Source organism: Opisthocomus hoazin, chromosome 8 (genome assembly GCF_030867145.1).
Source record: "Opisthocomus hoazin isolate bOpiHoa1 chromosome 8, bOpiHoa1.hap1, whole genome shotgun sequence".
NCBI lineage: Eukaryota > Metazoa > Chordata > Aves > Opisthocomiformes > Opisthocomidae > Opisthocomus > Opisthocomus hoazin.
The window spans coordinates 56,379,378-56,398,325 of NC_134421.1; the positions used below are offsets into that span (position 1 = coordinate 56,379,378).

At 38.2% G+C, this 18,948-nt stretch overlaps 1 protein-coding gene across 2 annotated transcripts in view; it reads right to left on the minus strand.

Annotated features, from left to right (window-relative positions):
- The window catches only part of TBC1D22A (TBC1 domain family member 22A), a 188,521-nt gene that overhangs the window by 92,123 nt on the left and 77,450 nt on the right, over window positions 1–18,948 (minus strand). For both annotated transcript variants that reach the window (XM_075428719.1, XM_075428720.1), the window contains one exon: window positions 2,626–2,701. In XM_075428719.1, coding sequence (XP_075284834.1) covers window positions 2,626–2,701 — 76 coding nt within the window. The remainder of the gene's footprint in view (window positions 1–2,625; window positions 2,702–18,948) is intronic.

An 18,948-nucleotide genomic window follows, 5' to 3' on the forward strand; every position in this document is an offset into this window, starting at 1 on the left:
TCTGAAAAATAATATCACAATGACAGTAGCCAAACCCTTGAAACAGTCTTACCCAAGGAGGCTGCAGAATCTCCATCTCTGAACTTACTCAAAACTCCACAGGGCAAAACTCTACACAGCCTGATCTAAGTTGGCACTGTCCCTGTAGACAGCAAGGCGATAGCGGAGGTTTGGAACACTGACTTCCACAGGCCCCTTTGAACCTAAATAGTTGTAGGCTTCCATAATGTCCGTTACATCCAAATCTTACTGGCTTTCTTTTCAAATAGCAATGACAGCTTTTTAAAATACATCATAGTTTTACAATGAAAAAAAGTGTAATGACTTTTCCTCACTCTGAAGCGTTATAAACCCCGTTATTTTTTAAAATAGTTTCCTTTAACTTCTTTTCTACATATGCTACAGGTATGTCATATGAACAACACACACTGTAAAATATACCTACTATAAGATGATCACTTCCTTAAAAGCTAGGATTTTATTTTGCTTTCTCCAACTATACTGCTCAAAACAAGGAAACCATCCTCTACTACTCAACCATGTAAACAATCTAGAGTTAAGAGTTAAGATTAATCTGTCACTTTCTAAGTATTTAGGACTGCATGAAAAATCAACATTAACTAGAAAACACTCATGATGCCTACTAAAAACTACCAGAAAGCACTTCTAGTGTAGAAAAGGTATTGTGCAGTACCCATCTTCATTTTTAAAAAATCTTGGCAGTTATCTAGTCACAGACATCGATATAAAATCTGCCATATCATATAGCAAAAGTAAAATATACTTTGTATTGGTTGTCTCCTTTACTAAATACTACACAACCTGGATTAAAAAAAATTGAAGAAAAAAATTGGTCCATATTTAGAAACACAAATAAACTGTTACAGTTTTTTGATCCAGGACTACTTCAACAATGTCCGATTATATACAGTCCTATAAAGACCTCACAAAACTATTTTAAATCAACTAAAAATCAGGAACCCACGCTTTACTTTCAGTTACAAACCCAGATAAAGGACAGTTCAAGAAAATACATTTATTTTCTGCAACTGTTGTTTTTTTAAGTATAAAGCCTTAAAAATAATGCTTCCCAAACCTAACCATTGAGAAAAGTTATTTAACGATATCCCTAAAGCACTGAAGGTACAAATAAGCCTTCAGCATTGCTTGCTTTCTTAGAAACTAAACAGTAATACATTGTATTATACTTAACATTTTTATTAAACAAAACAATAAAGTTGATTATCAGAATGATATTTTTTATTTTTAAAACTGGGTTTAAGAATTTGTTTATATAAATGTTCATTGACTAAGTTCAGGAAGTATATTTATAGGCACAATAATTATATATTTTATTTAACAGAAAATCATTTGCTTCTATAAATCATTGTAATACAAACACCAATATTGATATAAACATAGAATGACATATAAAAAGTCACACTGCAAGCAGTTAGATTATTTCTGAAGTAACAAAATATATCGCTTAAAAAATGTTCTTAATATGAATATTTTGCTACCCTATGTACAGAAGTATCCCCTCGTAATTTTCATATCATTTACATTTAATACAAAAAAATACACCTACAGCAAAAAAATTCATATACATTTACATTGATAGTGCAATATTAGATAAATATTGTTCTCCTACCCTTAGGTTTTGATCATTAAAACTACTGTAGCACCCTAAAAGGGTACAAAGAACATTATCTAATATTCAGGATGTAAATATGTGCAGGCCAAACCAAAATCTACTATGGCAAGCACTGGCACAAGAAAAACTCACAGTATGTGTAAGGAAAAGATGGTATTAATCTTTCCGAGATTATGAAATATTAAGCTACACAAGAAATATTTTTCTATCTCACCACTGACAGGCCAGTGTCACAAATATATGCCTGGTTCTGCTTGGCAACATTTTGTTAATACTCTGTTCATTAATTTAACAAGCTATCAAGAGAGTATGTTTAGAATGGGCAAGCATTATCTCTTGCATTTTATTTAATTAAACTCTGTTCTAGCAATATGACAGTCAGCATTTCATGAAGGGAATTATTTTAAGGACGAAGGTAGAAAATATTTCAAAGTGCCCTGCTAAAACATGAAAGCATAATCTAAAATTACCCCTGCACACACTGTAATTTATCTATAATATTAAAGATGTTATTTCCAGAGTTCATAATTAATTGGATTCCACAGAGAAATTATTCAGGCATTCCAGATAGCAAAATGATGCACAAAGGCACAAAACATAGTGCCGAAGGACAACCATAAACAACCACCGCGGCTTACAACAATCATTGAGTTAATACTGGCTGCCTTTTGTATGTGGTCATTACTCTGCCGCAAAGAAATTGCCATCGAATTTTGATTATATTACCTTAATAAAAAGTAATGAAAGCGGCTCACGCTCTAGTGGCTTTCTTTTAAATGATACACGACAGTGAACTTGCAAAGGCCAGAGTGCCACAAATTGATTGAGTTTGACACCTCCTCTGAGGAAGGCAATGCTACCCCACTGCTGCAGGTAACTGCAGTGATGTCGGCTTGACTTCTTGCAAACATTTGAATGAAACGCTTTCAGTGAAACACCTGTTAGAAACCACGTTAGCTTTTGAGACTTACCATCAATCCGACTAACAAGTTCTTCCAACATCTTCACCTTCTTCTGAATTCCTGGCTGTGCAAATGTGTAGTTATCCTGAAGAAGAGATCATATACAAGCATAAGTTTGGGGGGGGGGGGCGGAAGGGAAGTTTCTTTTCCTTTAATTACTCATCTCAATTCATATTTTTTCTGTTTTCTTAAGGTGTTTGTGTTTTGATTTTACATTTCTTAAGTCTGCTTCTACAGCTAAGTAGTAAATCATCACATTGTACAGTCCTACTTCGAGTCCCCATCTCTAACCGCATACTCTACAGCTATCACTGCATCAATTGCTCTCCACTGGCTAGTCTAGTGCCCCTGAAGTTACAGCTGTATCGCAGAACTCCAATTAGCTTCAAAAGGCTGTCATCTTAAATGCCAAAATGTGCCACACTGGAGGTTTTGAAGGCCTTTTTTTTCTCATAAATTTACAATTTTACCACAAATATGAAAATTTAGACCCTAATCAGTGCAAGGATAAGAATTTCATCTTTAGAAGTTCAGAATAATACCTTCCAGCAGCATAAGAAATCAAGAGTCCATTTCAATGGAGACGTGACTGTACTGAATCCAAAGTTACAGTTAATATCATGAACCAAAATCTAACACACAAGCTATACAGCTAGAATGGCAGGGTATTTGCAAGTATTTGTTTGAACGCATTACTCTAACTGGATTTTTTCTTTTTGGATAGTATCTCTACAATATAAACTACAGTTGGAAACAATGAGGAAGAGAAAGATATCTCCAATTCCAAAGTGATCAACCTTTTTAAATAAAGACATTATTTAAATACACAGCAATGCTTCTGAGTGTTTGATTGACAATCCCTCCACTCATTTCGTTATGATTTTCTATATAGAGGGATTCAAGAAAAGAAAATTACCAAAATATGTTTTAAAAGAAAGTTGCTCTGTAAAATTGTTTTCATGTAACCACTACATTGACAGAAAACCAGGATAAATAATTTTGTCTCAACTGCTATTGCATAATCCCTTTATGAAAAACAATTGCAGAGCTGAGCAACTACTCCAAAAATCATCCTAAAAATATCTTCACTGATGTTGCAATATTAATTTTTTTTGACTCAATTTCAAATTTTAACTTAGCCTTAAAGGGATGAATACCAGTTCATTTTTATGTACCTTGAGACATTTTTCTCTTCATTAAAATAAAAGGCCATATTGACTTTCTTGACTATATTTACACGGGTTTTTTGATTTTTATTTGTTTTATGAAACCGAATCTCAATTTAACCATTAAATTCTATAAAACTGCCATAAAGTATGAAAGCTAAGGGTTCACAATGGAAAATTACACACTAATAATTCTGTTGGTTACAGTACAGCAGCCAACAAGTGTTTTACAGTGTCAAAAAGTATATTATGGGCTCTGTTCACTTGTAACTGACAGCAGCAGTAGCTATTCAAAAAAATTCTAGCAAAGTTCTTCACTGGCTTAGCAGTAGCACTTTCATAGTATTTGATAGTAAAAATCAATGTATAAATCAAAATAGTGTTGATGAGAAAGCAAGGATAATTCTCCAAATTTTGGCGTTTTGCACAGGAATCACCAACTAAAATGGGCAACCATTTCATCTTGTTGGCGTCGTCTCTCAAACAGAACATGAGCGTCCTCAGCAGTGCAACAAAGCATCAAAATTGAAAGAACTGAAAGTCTCAAATTCAAATCTACTATAATCTTATTTCAGGGACAGAGAAACTATCCCATGCACTGGCACAATACCTTTTATACAAGTCTGACACACTCCGGTATTACTCATGTATCACATCCAGGATACGGCATCTTCAGAAATAGTATATTCATTTTCTTTACAGAACCTACTCTAACAATGAAAACGGTGTTTAAATTTTTTTCAATGTTTATATACTGTTCTATTTATTTCTTTAAAGAAAGTTAACTGGTATTTCTAGAAGTTGTACTGCACTCAAAGTACAGCAATGTGGTACTCAATTATTTCACCTGTAACAGGTCCTTTGTAAAAGTATCTTCATGTATTTAACACTGAAAGACAATGCAGAGCTAAAACACTACTACTTCAACCATTAGTCTCTCCCCAGATAGGGCAACTCCCAACTTTAATCTATGAAACTGAAACTGGTTTCTTTCTCAAAGCATGATTTATTCATACACACCCGGAAATGCAACCCAAAACTGCCATCTTGGATCTGAAAGTAGTTTGCTCTTCACTACATTTCATCCTTGCCTATTCTTTTATTTTGCTGTTCATTATTTCAGCTGCAAATGAACACAGTTGGGAGTCACTCTTCTACTTGTGCTGACTCATCTAACTGGGAAGATCTTCGCTGGCTCTCCCAGTCCTCTCTTCCAATTAAACTATGCTGTATATATTCCCTCTTATGACACTTGTAATTGACTTTCAGGATTTTGCAAACTGGGAGAAGGACTTTGTAAACATAAAAAGCATTCTGTTATCTACTATTCTTGCTCCTTGCATGCCTATAGGTGGAGGAAGCTAGTAATACAGGTAAAGAGAAAAACATGTCAAACTCACGAAATTCATGAATTATTGCTCAGGGCTATACAGTAATACAGTGGTTAAGATTTTACTACTTCTATCACACAATTTAATTGGTGATACCAGCTTTGAAATTACTCAACTTTACTCCCAGCTCCTTTACCTCCTCCCCACCAAGAGGTGCAGGGGGATGGGGGTTGTGGTCAGTTCATAACACTTCATCTCTGCCACTGCTCACAGGCCATATGGCCTGCCAGAAAGCCTGCTCCTGCATGGGTTCCTCTCCCGGGGCTGCAACTTCCATCACGGCATCTCCACCTGCTCTGGCGTGGGGTCCTCCATGGGCTGCAGGTGGGGATCTGCTCCACCGTGGGCCTCCATGGGCTGCAGGGGCACAGCCTGCCTCACCATGGTCTGTTCCGTGGGCTGCAGGGGAACTTCTGCTCCGGCGCCTGGAGCACCTCCTCCCACCCCCTTCACTGACTTTGGCGTCTGCAGGGTTGTTTCTCACACTTCTCACTCCTCTCTCACAGCTGCTGTGCAGTGTTTTTTACCCTTTCTTAAGCATGTTACCACAAAGGCACCACGAGCATTGCTGACGGGCTTAGCTTTCACTAGCAACAGGTCCATCGTGGGGCTGGCTGGAACTGGCTCGGTCCGACACGCGGCCTCTTCTCACAGAAGACACTCCTGCAGCTCCCCTCCTACCAAAACCTTGCCACTTCAATCAATACAAGTTCTCTGCTAACTTTCGCAGAAAAAAGTATTCAACTCTCCTACCTCTTCCCCCTCACAGTTGTGGGTCCTCACTGGAACATTTCATTACTCATCCTGCAAATTCTTGTTGCATGTCCTCATCTATTCCTTTCGTAACTTTGACTGAAAAAGTCGTAAATAACTGAGAACAAGATTGTCTTGCCTCAACAGATCTTCAGCAAACAGTTAACATACAGTGCCGTGTATTTCTAACCATTGTTCTTGACACTTTCTAGTAAGTATTTGCGTATGACAAAGTACGCATGAGTACACAACAGAATCCATGATAAACATAAAAAATTCATGCATTGGTGTGCAATATCTAAATTCCTTGATGTTCTGCACAGATAGGTTCCGACATACTTTCAGTGAACTATGCTAACCTACTTCACAGCTGAATGGTTATAATATCTAGTTCATACTCCAACACATAATTAGTTTCACCCCACAATGCAGAAGGTTAAGACTTCATAACGTCACAAGGACTCAAAACTTGCTTTAGCCTCAAACCTTTGTGTTAGCAGTCTGTACTTGTTCTGTGAAGGCTAGTATAATCACCTCAGTGCCCTGCAACCACAACTAGGTCTGGCAGGACTTCTCAAAAAATAACCAATATAATTTAAAATAAAATATTTTAATTACAGCCTTCACTAGACATGAAAAAACTTATTAGGTAATGTCTACCTTTTTTTTTAAGGTTAGAGAAATTCTAAATCAAATAAACTTGATTAGAAAGTGAAAATAAAGAAAAAACATGCTGAACAAATTTAACTGCGATTATCCACCCATATTCACAAGGTGTGCGGGGTAGATATCACAGTTTCTAAAAGCATATTTAACCACTGGGTATCAAGTCCCATCCATATTGCTAGCTCCATTCTGGATGCTGACAGTAAGATATAACTTGGAAAGATGTTTACCTTGAAAAGTAAGTCCTAAAGTAACCTTCTCCATGGATACACTGAGAAAGTGATATTGAGTGAACTAAGGACGGTCCTACTTACATTCTTAACATCCTCCAAATGTTGCAGCATCTACACCACACACCTCTCGCATGTTTGTCTATCAGGAACAAAATACTGAAGTAGATTCTACTATTTTCAACCACATATGTCAACGACATTCTTCTTAGTCACTCTGATGCATATTGTAACAAATACAACAAATTCCAATCACCATACGCAGCCACAGTACTGACAGCTAGCTGTTCAAAATATTATTAACTTATGATGGAGTGCTAAAAAGAACACAGATGCTTTTTAAGTGCATGCTAAATGCACTTCAAAGCAACTGTTCAGTAAGTTCAACATACGTCCATGCTATTTTAATTTTAAATCTTTTCCAAAATACTACAGGCACTTCATAACATTGAGTCCATAATCAATCTGACAATCTTTCTTTCCAACTTCTTCAATTATTTCAGTTACAGGTGGGAAAAGGAACGTAAACAGCATTTGCGAGTGCCATCTGGTGTATAAGTACAAAGGCAGCTGTAAACATATGCAGAAGGAATCAAATACATACTGAGTATTATATACAAATATGATAACTTTTGTGTATTATTAATTACATATAATAAATCTGTAAATCTAAGCAATATATACATATATCCCTCTGCGTGTATATACAAACAGATATACACGCTTTATGTATTTACACACAAATCAAAACCCACTATATCACTTTTTCGACTCCTTTGGAAATATTTTCAAGCTTCAAAATGCAACTTTTCTTATCTACACACCAGAAATTATAACATTTTACTTCCTTAGCCCTTCTGCACTGATTTATATTATTTAAAAATCTATAGAAGGAATTTCAGAGTATAAAAAAATAATTTCCCAGAGTCAGAAAATGAAACAAATTTGCAACTTGCTGAGCTAAGAACCCTGGGGGACGAATGCCCTCTGAATGATACAGAACCTCACGCACTACTTAATATATTGTATATATGACCTTTACTACAGTTATCATTATCAAGAATACTTACTACTTTGAAAATTCAGATTTTGCAGGCTTTAGCTAAACAAAGTCTCCCATCTTTTTCTTTAAATAGGTGATGACAGGATAATTGTAAGAGAAGCAGCTGAAGAGGAAATGGAAACAACCTTTTATGTCATCACGGAAGGAGAAATAGAGCCAGACAAATTGGAAAGAAAAAACACTGTCAATAATTTGACAATAATGACCAGAGCCAAGCACAAGTATAGGCACAACGCTTCTCATCTTTTCAGGTCACACAAGGTGTTCACCAACAACACACTGATGAAAATATCAGAACCATTTACAGAAGCAAATGGAAAGTTTTGAGACAAAGTCTTCATGTGTTGTTTGTTTTTAATAAGGTTTTATCGATCAGATGAGAGCTTTTAAACATAAAAGATACATCAAGCAATCTGTATATGGCATACCTAGAGGTCTATAAGAATTCCTATACATTAATTTAGATATGTTCAAGCATATTCTCACATCAACAAAAGATGACTGAGGGGAAATAAAAAAAAGCTTTCTGACATGTATTTTTCTCACTATGTCAGGAAGCGATCTTCTCAAGTTTATTTTTTAAACTAATTTCAGTACTTCATTCACTTATTTGTGAATTCTCTAAGAAAACTGCTATTAAAAATCTTGGTTCACCTTGCTCTCAAGGTTACGTGAAAATGTGGGGGCAAGTGGGAAAGAAGCACGACACTTAGATGATGACAGCAAACACATATATATTAACACTATCAGCGGTAGGCACAGTTTACTCCAAGTGTTTCTTGAAGCTGAAGATTATGTAAATTTATGTTAAATACAATTCAGGAGATAGGGACCATGCATGTACAAGAACACACACACAAGTATGCTGGAGTTTGCTGTTTGCATATATTCCATAGCATTTTCCGTAACTACTACAAGATACTTCCTTAAAAAAAAAAAAAGACCTTTCAATTTCTCTAATTATTAAGGCTGACTTTTGAAAACTTAAAATTTCCTAAGCAGTAGGAAAGAGATTTACAAACCGTTGCAGCCCAAAATCTTCTACATAGAAAACGGTATCTTATTTATTCCTATATAATAGGATGGAAGAAGCAACATCTCATTAAAGAGCAGGTACTGATTCTCACGCTATTATAGTATCCATAGTGTCAGAATCAAAGACCCAATCTTCGACTGGGTTATGTAATCAAACATCAGTTTTACACAAGTGGATGTATTAGTAATTTCAGAAACTGGTAAACTAGCCATAAAAGAAGAGCTCAGGGTATATTTTTGGATTATGGCGTAGGCCAGACAACAGTTCAACTCTGGGTGAGAGCTAGAAATTATGAATATGGACACTTACAATCTCAAAAGCTGATGCTGTAAATTTTAGGGAGAAGATAAAATATTTTTATTCTGAACCATACTAACAGCACTGTATATTTCATCTAAAACACAGAAAGCAATGCCTTTTATATAATTATTCAGAACTGATTACTAACAGATTTGTTCTATTCCTGAAAATTTTACTCTCGGTGACAGGCTAGAAAAACTGCATTATTGCCTTCCAAAGAGACACGGGCTCCTTAAGAGCTTCTGAAGACAACTGTCCTGAAGAAAAAGTACAGACCTCAGGATAAATCCTACTGATGCACTCAATTTTCTATTACCTGATGTCCCAACAGAAGCTTATTGTTACAAACTTTAAATTGGGTACTGAGCCAAACAAAAGAAACACCTTGTTTGTTCCCTTTTAAGAGCAGTCAGCAGCAAATGGCTCCAGGGGACGGTAAGAGCAAAAGAAGCCTGCAGTGATAGGTTTGCAGCGTTCTTTCAGTTTCTAGCTTGCAGCGCTGAGACCTCCCTAACTCAAGGTGGTAACCTGGGAACTGAAGTTGTTTAAAGATTTTTCTTCAACCAAACATCAAACTATTCACTTTCTAAACCCAAGTAAAACACTTTTCATCCTTTGACAAGTAGCCCCACAGCTTAGCTACTCAAACATTCTTTTTTTTTAAGCCTGTCACTCAGCAGTATTACAAGATACTGTCTAGGTCCTGCATCAGAAGAGATGCAAAGCAACTACTCCCTATTCACCTTCTTCATGCAGCTCATCATTTTAAAGACTTCTATTACATTCCTCCACTTAGCTAAGTCATCCAAGCTGAAGTACATCATCCACCACCCAGAAACTGTTCCATACTTTTGATCACACTTATCTTGCTCCATTATTAACTTTTAATCCCTCATTTCAAAATGGGATGGACAGAAGGGGCTAGAACAGCATATAGTATACCAAGCAGAAGCTCACTTTAGGTTTTAAAAGTAGCAAAGGGATGTTTTCTCTTTCAAGGACTCCTTATACAAATCCTTCTCCTCCCTACCTGGTAACAGGCAATACTTCTACCATGGATGCTTAGCTTCTCTATAAACTTCTGGTAAAAGACTTTATCAAAACGCATTTTGGAAATGCAATTGAACCAAGCAGTTGTTCACAGGATCACTGATTCCTTCCAAAAGCTGCCAGATTTGTGCTGTTTTACAGGAGTCATAAAAAATACTAAATAATATTGTTTTTATCCCCTACCTAATAATTCTGTTTATTTTTACACTTTCTACAAACTTTCCTGCTGTGCACACCTAATTGTCTGTGTTCTCCTGAATGCTCTTGAAATCATTTTCAGAATCTGATGTCATATCGACCCAAATCCATTCCTCTCATACCAAAGCAGTTTTGAGCATTGATCTTCCTGTTTACCCATTACCAGAGACCCTCATAGGTGGTAACCACAGATACATTTCAAACTGATCAGTTAGCAACTGCCTCTGAAATTCCTACTAGGTACCCTGATGCACAGTATCCTAGTGATGCATTCAATCTTCTCAAACTGATGGGGAGGAATATCAGCCCTCCAGCGACCAAGCAAGCCACCAGAAATTTCAGGAGAGTCCCAAAAGACCCCTTATAGACAGGTGCTAGTCCAAACTCCGCAATTTTTGTGCAGAGCTTATTGTTGTGGTATACTCCTACCACACAGTTCAGTGATATCACAAACAATATATTTAATGGCAATTCTTATAAATTAATGCTTGATTTATACTTCGCAAAGTAGACAATTCTGCTATATGACTCAGGCTCCTTGTTAATGACAGTCTCAGTGTCGATCAGTTTGAAGGATCATTTATTCCAAAAATCTAAAATGTTGACATTTTTAATCTCAATTTTTGGTACATCAAGAGTTTCAATATCTACCCTGAAACAATCTGTCTGAGACCAGATCATCAACAACCATGAAACAGTCCTTAGCTGCTCAGACTAAATCTACTCAGAGCCATGCAGGAAGACCACAGCAGATGTGCTTGTTTTACATTCTAACGATTCAAAGTTTTGAACAGACAATAGAAGACATGTTTTAATTACTGTCACATCAAAAGAATAGGACAAACGTAACAATTGTGTTAACTACATTCCAACAGCTTGTAGTTACAACAACTCTATTGCCTGAGTTTATTAACCTCCTAGTGTTGTTTAGCAAAATGTACTGTTTTTCTTCAGGTACTAATAAAGTCTTCAAAAGACTATGAAGAGGAGTTTCAAACAAGACTTTGAAGATCTGAAGGTCCTTTGGAAAAGCACAAGTCACACAGAATGACACAATACTGCATGTGTTTAGCCCTCAAAAAAGTCCGCCCATAATAGCACTCATTCTTATCAGTAAGTTGTATGTATTCTGTGTAAGAACATTCTCTTGAACTGAGAAGGGTAAGACCTGTTTACAGGAAAATTTCTAGACTCTTGTTCTACTTTTCCTTCACTCTAAGTTTAAAATACCATAAAACGGTATTTGCTCCAACAGATTAGGTAAGAAAAACAGAAGCAGGCATCTGAGCACGAACACAGAAAGAACTCTGGATAGAAGCACCTGTTGTGGCCATGCTTATGTTTCAGAAGATTTGAGTCTCACATATGACATGCAGATATAGTAACAGAGAAATACTATTTAGGGGTATCACTTGATAAATGACTACTAAGAACGTTGAGGTTGCCCATTTCTCAATAGAAGAAAAGCCATTCTAGAATCCTGAACAGGCACCAATGCCTGCCCTCACTGCACAACCTAATGTCACGAAATTTCTCACCTTTGTGACTTTCACAGAATCACAGAATGTTACGGGTTGGAAGGGACCTCTGTGGGTCATCTAGTCCAACCCTCCTGCCGAAGCAGGGTTTACCTACAGCAGGCTGCACAGGACCTTGTCCAGGCAGGTCTTGAATATCTCCAGAGAAGGAGAATTCACAACCTCCCTGGGCAGCCTGTTCCAGGGCTCCGTCACCCTCAGAGGGAAGAAGTTCTTCCTCATGTTCAGATGGAACTTCCTGTGCTTCAGTTTGTGCCCGTTGCCCCTTGTCCTGTCACTGGGCACCACTGAAAAGAGTTTGGCCCCATCCTCCTGACACCCACCCTTCAGATATTTGTAAGCATTTACAAGGTCCCCTCGCAGTCTTCTCTTCTTCAGGCTGAACAAGCCCAGCTCCCTCAGCCTCTCCTCGTAGGGGAGATGCTCCAGTCCCCTCACCATCCTCATAGCCCTCCGCTAGACTCTCTCCAGTAGCTCCTCATCTTTCTTGAACTGGGGAGCCCAGAACTGGACACAGTACTCCACATGGGCCCTCACTAGGGCAGAGTAGAGGGGAAGGAGAACCTCCCTCCACCTGCTGGCCACACTCTTCTTAATGCACCCCAGGATACCATTGGCCTTCTTGGCAACAAGGGCACACTGCTGGCTCATGGCCAACTTGTCATCCACCAGCACTCCCAGGTCCCTCTCCGCAGAGCTGCTCTCCAGCAGGTCCGCCCCAAGCCTGTACTGGTGCATGGGGTTGTTCTTTGGGGTTCATGGGGTTCTTCTTCTTGTATTATTACTTCCAAGTAATATCTAAATCCAAAAAAATCGATATTTGAATTTAAAATTGTTCATAATTTAGGTATAGCTTTATGGAAGCCACTGATAATGAAAACAGTAAGATTAATCCCAAGCTAAACTTCTGATGAAGATTATTCATCAGAATAGAAGCCTCCATTCAACAATGAATGCACTTTCGGCAAGACAGAGCAATCTGTTTGCCTTCATCAGCAGTCATCCCTATAATTATACATATTATAATTCACCAAGTTTTACAACACAAGTCGCACTTCAATTCTAAAATAAAAAGCTGTTACTTTTGTAAGTGTTTTAAAACCCGATTCCGATCAAGCAATCCATTGTTTTCCTTAGAATAGACATAGCTTCAAGAAAAAAAGCCACATGTTTTGTCATTCTCAGGATCCAACTTGGACAAGACACTAGCATAAAATGAACAGTCTGGATTTCTGAAAATTACTGAACAGTTATTACCATATACAAGTTCTATAGCACAGATGGAGTTACAGCGACAGTAACTGCAGGAATAGACACAGAGCATGAATATGGAGCTCAAACACTAAGAGAACTGCATACATAAATAACTACTGCTAGCATTTCTAACAATTCCACATGTCTAAACCATACATTTCTGACTGGTATTAGGATCTGTTTATACAGAAATCGGAGCACGACTGCAGTACTGTCTTTCAGTATCAGCTACATAATATTAGTGGAGAGTCTGAAGACTGCTTGGGAGACAGTTCTATATCACATTCTCTGTGAACGCACCACATTTGCAATGCTACGTTCAGCTAAGGAAGTGGGGTGGGGGGGGAAGGCCAATTTCTGCATTTAGCTGAGCTTACCAGAAATGTTTGGCTGTTGCATACCCAGAAATCCTAGACAAGCTATCACTGCATTTACACAGGTAGACCCTGCAGTACCTGTAATACAGAAATTTGACCCATACGTGAACGCACATATGCAACAGACATGCGGTTCACAGAACGAGACAGATAGGAGACAGATGCAGACACCTGCAGAACATATTCCTTACGTCTGTCTTGGCTAACGAATCCATATTCTCAAATAACAGATCTGTAATTTATCCTAACCCTAAACCAGCTACCCAACTGAACTGCAGACGTAATCAAGAAACATGTCTTGCAAGAGTTCAATGAAAAGGTACAAATAAAGCTATCTTCGACCTATTTTTTTCCTTAAAAACTAACTTTTGGAAGGTCCTGTGAAGAATTTTCAGAAGAGCTAGTGTCAGTTTTCTCTGTACTTGCGTCTAACATTTGAGCTACATATTATGCTATTTATCTGTTCCCACAGACCTCTGTGGATCTGACCTCAGAGCTGACCCTACTTTGAGCAGGAGGTTGGACTAGATGACTTGTAGCGGCCCCCTCCTACCAGAATTATCCTATGTTCTTATGCTTTAAGAAGTTCTCATTTGTTTTCCTGCAATAAATAAGAAAACTTGCAGTGAGATATAGTCTTTCTGTGACAAAAGCTAAAGAAAAAACTTGCGGCACATAGTCATGAAGCACTGAAAAGGAAAATCATTAGAGCACATCATCATCCAAAATTGACTGCTATAAGACAGCATACACAGCTACAGATCACAAGATTAACTGTCATCTTAGACAAATTTATATCAAAAAAATCTGCTAGTATTTCTATTTAAATGATTTTTTAAAAAATTTCACAGAATGTTAGGGGTTGGACGGGACCTCTGTGGGTCATCTAGTCCAACCCCCCTGCCGAAGCAGGGTCACCTACAGCAGGCTGCACTGGACTGCGTCCAGGCAAGTAAGATAGCCAAGCTGGCCAATGGAAATATTCCATACCATAGACATCATGCCCAGCTTATGCAGAGGGTTGGCTGGGGGGAAAAAGCTATTCGGCTTTTCAGTTTTCTGGGAATTTGAATACTTTCTTGGCTGGGAGTTTGAATTTTTTTTTTTCAGGCTGCAAATCAGTCACTGAGTGGTGATAAAATTTGTACTGTGTATAGTTTGTTTTGAATATACATTATTATCATTGTTGTTATCATTACTATTATTAGCATTAGTACTTACTTTGTTGTCATGTTAAACTGTCCTTATCTCAACCCACGAGTTCCCCCTTTTGTCCATTTTCTCCTCTCCATCCCACTGGGGTAAAAGGATAGGGCTTAGTAAGCGGATGTCTGGGGCTTAGTTGCCGGCTGCTGGGTTAAACCACAACAAACCCCCAAATCACCGAAAAATAGCATGAGTGAACCTGCTAACGCAACAGTTCACAGAATCACAGAATGTCAGGGGTTGGAAGGCACCTCTGTGGATCACCTAGTCCAAGCCCCCTGCCGAAAAGCACGGTCACCTAAAGCAGGCTGCCTCGTACAGGTGGGTCTTGAATAACTCCAGAGAAGGAGAATCCAAAACCCCTTTGGACAGCCTGTTCCAGTGCTCCGTCACCCTCAGAGGGAAGAAGTTCTTCCTCATGTTCAGACAGAACTTCCTGTGCTTCAGTTTGTGCCCGTTGCCCCTTGTCCTGTCGCTGGGCACCACTGAAAAGAGTCTGGCCCCATCCTCCTGACACCCACCCTTCAAATATTTGTAAGCATTTATAAGGTCCCCTCACAGTCTTCTCTTCTTCAGGCTGAACAAGCCCAGCTCCCTCAGCCTCTCCTCGTAGGGGAGATGTTCCAGTCCCCTCATCATCCTCGTAGCTCTCCGCTGGACTCTCTCCAGTAGCTCCTCATCTTTCTTGAAGTGGGGAGCCCAGATCTGGACACAGTACTCCACATGGGCCCTCACTAGGGCAGAGTAGAGGGGGAGGAGAACCTCCCTCCACCTGCTGGCCACACTCTTCTTAATGCATCCCAGGATGCCATTGGCCTTCTTGGCAGCCAGGGCACACTGCTGGCTCCTGGTCAACCTGTCATCCACCAGGACACCCAGGTCACTCTCCACAGAGCTGCTCTCCAGCAGCTCTGCCCCAGGCCTGTACTGGTGCATGAGCTTATTCCTCCCCAGGTGCAGGACCCTGCACTTGCCCTTGTTGAACCTCATCAGGGATTTGATCAAGTTTTTTATTTCTTTCCTAGACTAAGAACTGTAAGAATAGCAGGAAGTGATTGTCATGCTGCTCAATGCCAACACTGTCTTTTATTCCATAGGTCTCTGTGGTTAGGAGATGTGCTGTTATATTAAAAATACAGAGTCACACCAGACAAAGAAGGGAGGGGGTTAAGATGAGTGAGGAAAGGAGAAATAATAGATACTATGTGTAGCAAAACTCCACCAAGAAATACATATTTCTTAATAACACCTTTGACAATTCTCAAATCAAGAAAATGAGACAATCAGGATCGGCTGGAAAAATAAATGAGTTTTCTGTTAGGAATAATAAAGGGATACAACTACAATCATTTTTCCATTACACTCTTGTGCATTGGAAAGACAAACACACAAAAAAACAATTGTATCTAGCTTGTATTAGTCAAAAATTTCACAACAGGACCCTAATTGTTATCAAAGAACACCCTTTAAACATCTCCAATACTGGTAGACCAAGAACAGATGGAAGCCTATATTGATGAATAAGTTAACCGAAATATTCTGCAGAGATTCTTAGCTTGCAGTTACCACCACGTCACACATTCCTCTTCTCTAAAATCCTTGTACAGTTTATTCAGACATCTCAGACAAAGTATCAGTAGTCATACAGGAGTCTTTTATGACATTTTCATAGAAAAAAGGATACGCAGTATCACTATTCTTGTTCAGGATTCTCCTTTGGTTTTGTCTTTTTATGTTGTCTGGTTTTGTGGCTTTGTGAGAGAGAAGCAGTTTTTCCTAGCTGGCTCTAAAGACATTCCACTATCAATAGCGGATCAGATGGAGAACACTAAAGGAGTAATAAGAACTAATTTAATGATTATTTCAAAGAAATAATCATCAGCAACTTTCTTGAAGAGATAGTTAAGTGCATCATCTAGACTAGCGCATATTGGCAATGAGCTTGGTAAACTGAGAATCTACCACCATTAAAGTAAATCTGTGTCTTGGCTGTCATGATCCTGCCTTGGCCCTACTACGTAGTTCTACTCCTTTCTTTGCTATGGTATTTATTCAAGGTGCTCACCCCTTAAAAACACCTCGGGCTTTTTCAGTTTGTTGTGTAGTCGGGCAGTTCAGCTCTGTAAATCAGCTCACAACAGATAACACTCAGCAAGGGACAGCCAGGAACGAGCATTCAGGTGCAGGCAGGAGCACAGGATCATGCAGGATACAGTTGGCTTTCTGGGCTGCAAGCGCACATTGCCAACTCACAGCCAATTTTTGGCTTTTTTGGCTTCTCCCAATCCATTGATCCCCAGTCTGTATTGATATTGGATATTACCCGGACCCAAGTGCAGGACCTTGCACTTGACCTCGTTGAACTTCACAAGGTTCGCATGGGCCCACTCCTCAAGGCTGTCAGGATCCCTCTGGACATCATCCCTTCAGTAAAACAATCTTCATTGTCTGGAATTTTTTGTCCCTTTCCTTTCAATGAATTATTTCATGTTGGGCTAGTTCTCCCAACCAGCTCAACCCGCAAGTACATCACCATTCTATCTGACAAGTCATATTCCACACAGAAGGGAACCAAAATAGGAAAATGAGAAGAAAATAACACAAGCAAACCCCTTCATTTTAGCAGCACTCTGCAGTTGCACTGAATTAACTGAAACATCATTAGTCACACCACTAGCATAATCTTTCAAGCCTGTTTTTGATAGATGAGTGCATCCTTGAATACATCCAATTGATAACCATCCCATTTATGTAAGAGCTTAAATTATCATCAATGCAGTTTAATTTCATTACAATTCGCTGCAATATTTTGCTTATCAGTACTTGATGGTTTTGTATGAAAATAGAATTTTAAGGAGAAATGATGTAATCTTTGAACCTCCTTTTCTAGAAAAAAATAAACAGAGCAGCAGGCCTGTGACAGAATACGTTCCAGGTAAAACAGCTGGTGAGCTTCCATTTCTTTACCTGGCTTTCTTCCTTCCAAGTAGATTAAGTAGATTTCAAATTCTCACTTTTTTTTCTTTGTAAGTTTTCACATATTTTTGATATGTGGTCAAATATTTTAAAATGTAGTCGTTCCCAGAGATTAAAATATGCAAACCAGCATTTTTTACAGGAATCAACATGAGAAGACAAATATGCTTTTCAACAACGCAACACAAAACACTGAACTACTACTCATTTCACCTTTAACCAGGAGAAATACACTTCAAATATCTTCAAAGAAGTTAAAGACTTCTGTTTGTTGACTCAGTTTTACAACAATTTTATTGGAAATGAACTCTGTTAGAAGTTTAAATTCACAATATGCCTTAGCCAACATGCCTTTGCCAATGAAACATTCATACTAAAGCATGAGTCACAGGCAAGAATATGCTAAAGCACTTTCAAAAAAAATAAGCACCATAAGGAAAGAAATATCTGTCAAAAAAATGCAATCAAAATAAGGAATCTGGAAAAGATTAATTTAGTTTCACTAAAAAGTACAGCTTCAATTCATAGGAATTTTTAAGGTTATTGACATTTTATGAGGATTTATTAATGTCTGGAGAATAGCCATTTTACATACACTTAAATTTAACCTCCAGGGTCTTTGCTACATCAAAATCACTTGGAGAAACAAAGCCTCAAATTGTTATGCATTTGTCCAAAGCATTTCAAGACAAATAAAGTTGCATGGGACCTATCAAAAGGATTGAATCTAACAAGTAGAGTAGCAGCACTTCTCCATCACCTCAGCTTTTAAGAGAATATTAGAAATAAATGAACCAAAGATCCCTGTAACAATTTCTATTTTCACCAAAATAATAGTGAAACTATTTCACAGAAAAGGTCCTCTACCCTATGCAAGTAGATCTTTTGAAAGCAGGAAATAATCACAAAGAGAAAGTATGAACACAAAAAAAAGAAAAGAAGCAGCAGCAATCTGCTAAATACTTGTAACCATAATTTATTTTCTAATCAGCTCACTGAAAGCAGCAAAAGAACCGTGACTGCAAACATCTGCCTACCAAACATCACTAAAAACAATCCTTTGTTTCCAGTGCAAAATAGAAATCATCACCTTTCAGAAACTTTCCTGTGTCTAGTGAAGGTCAACTG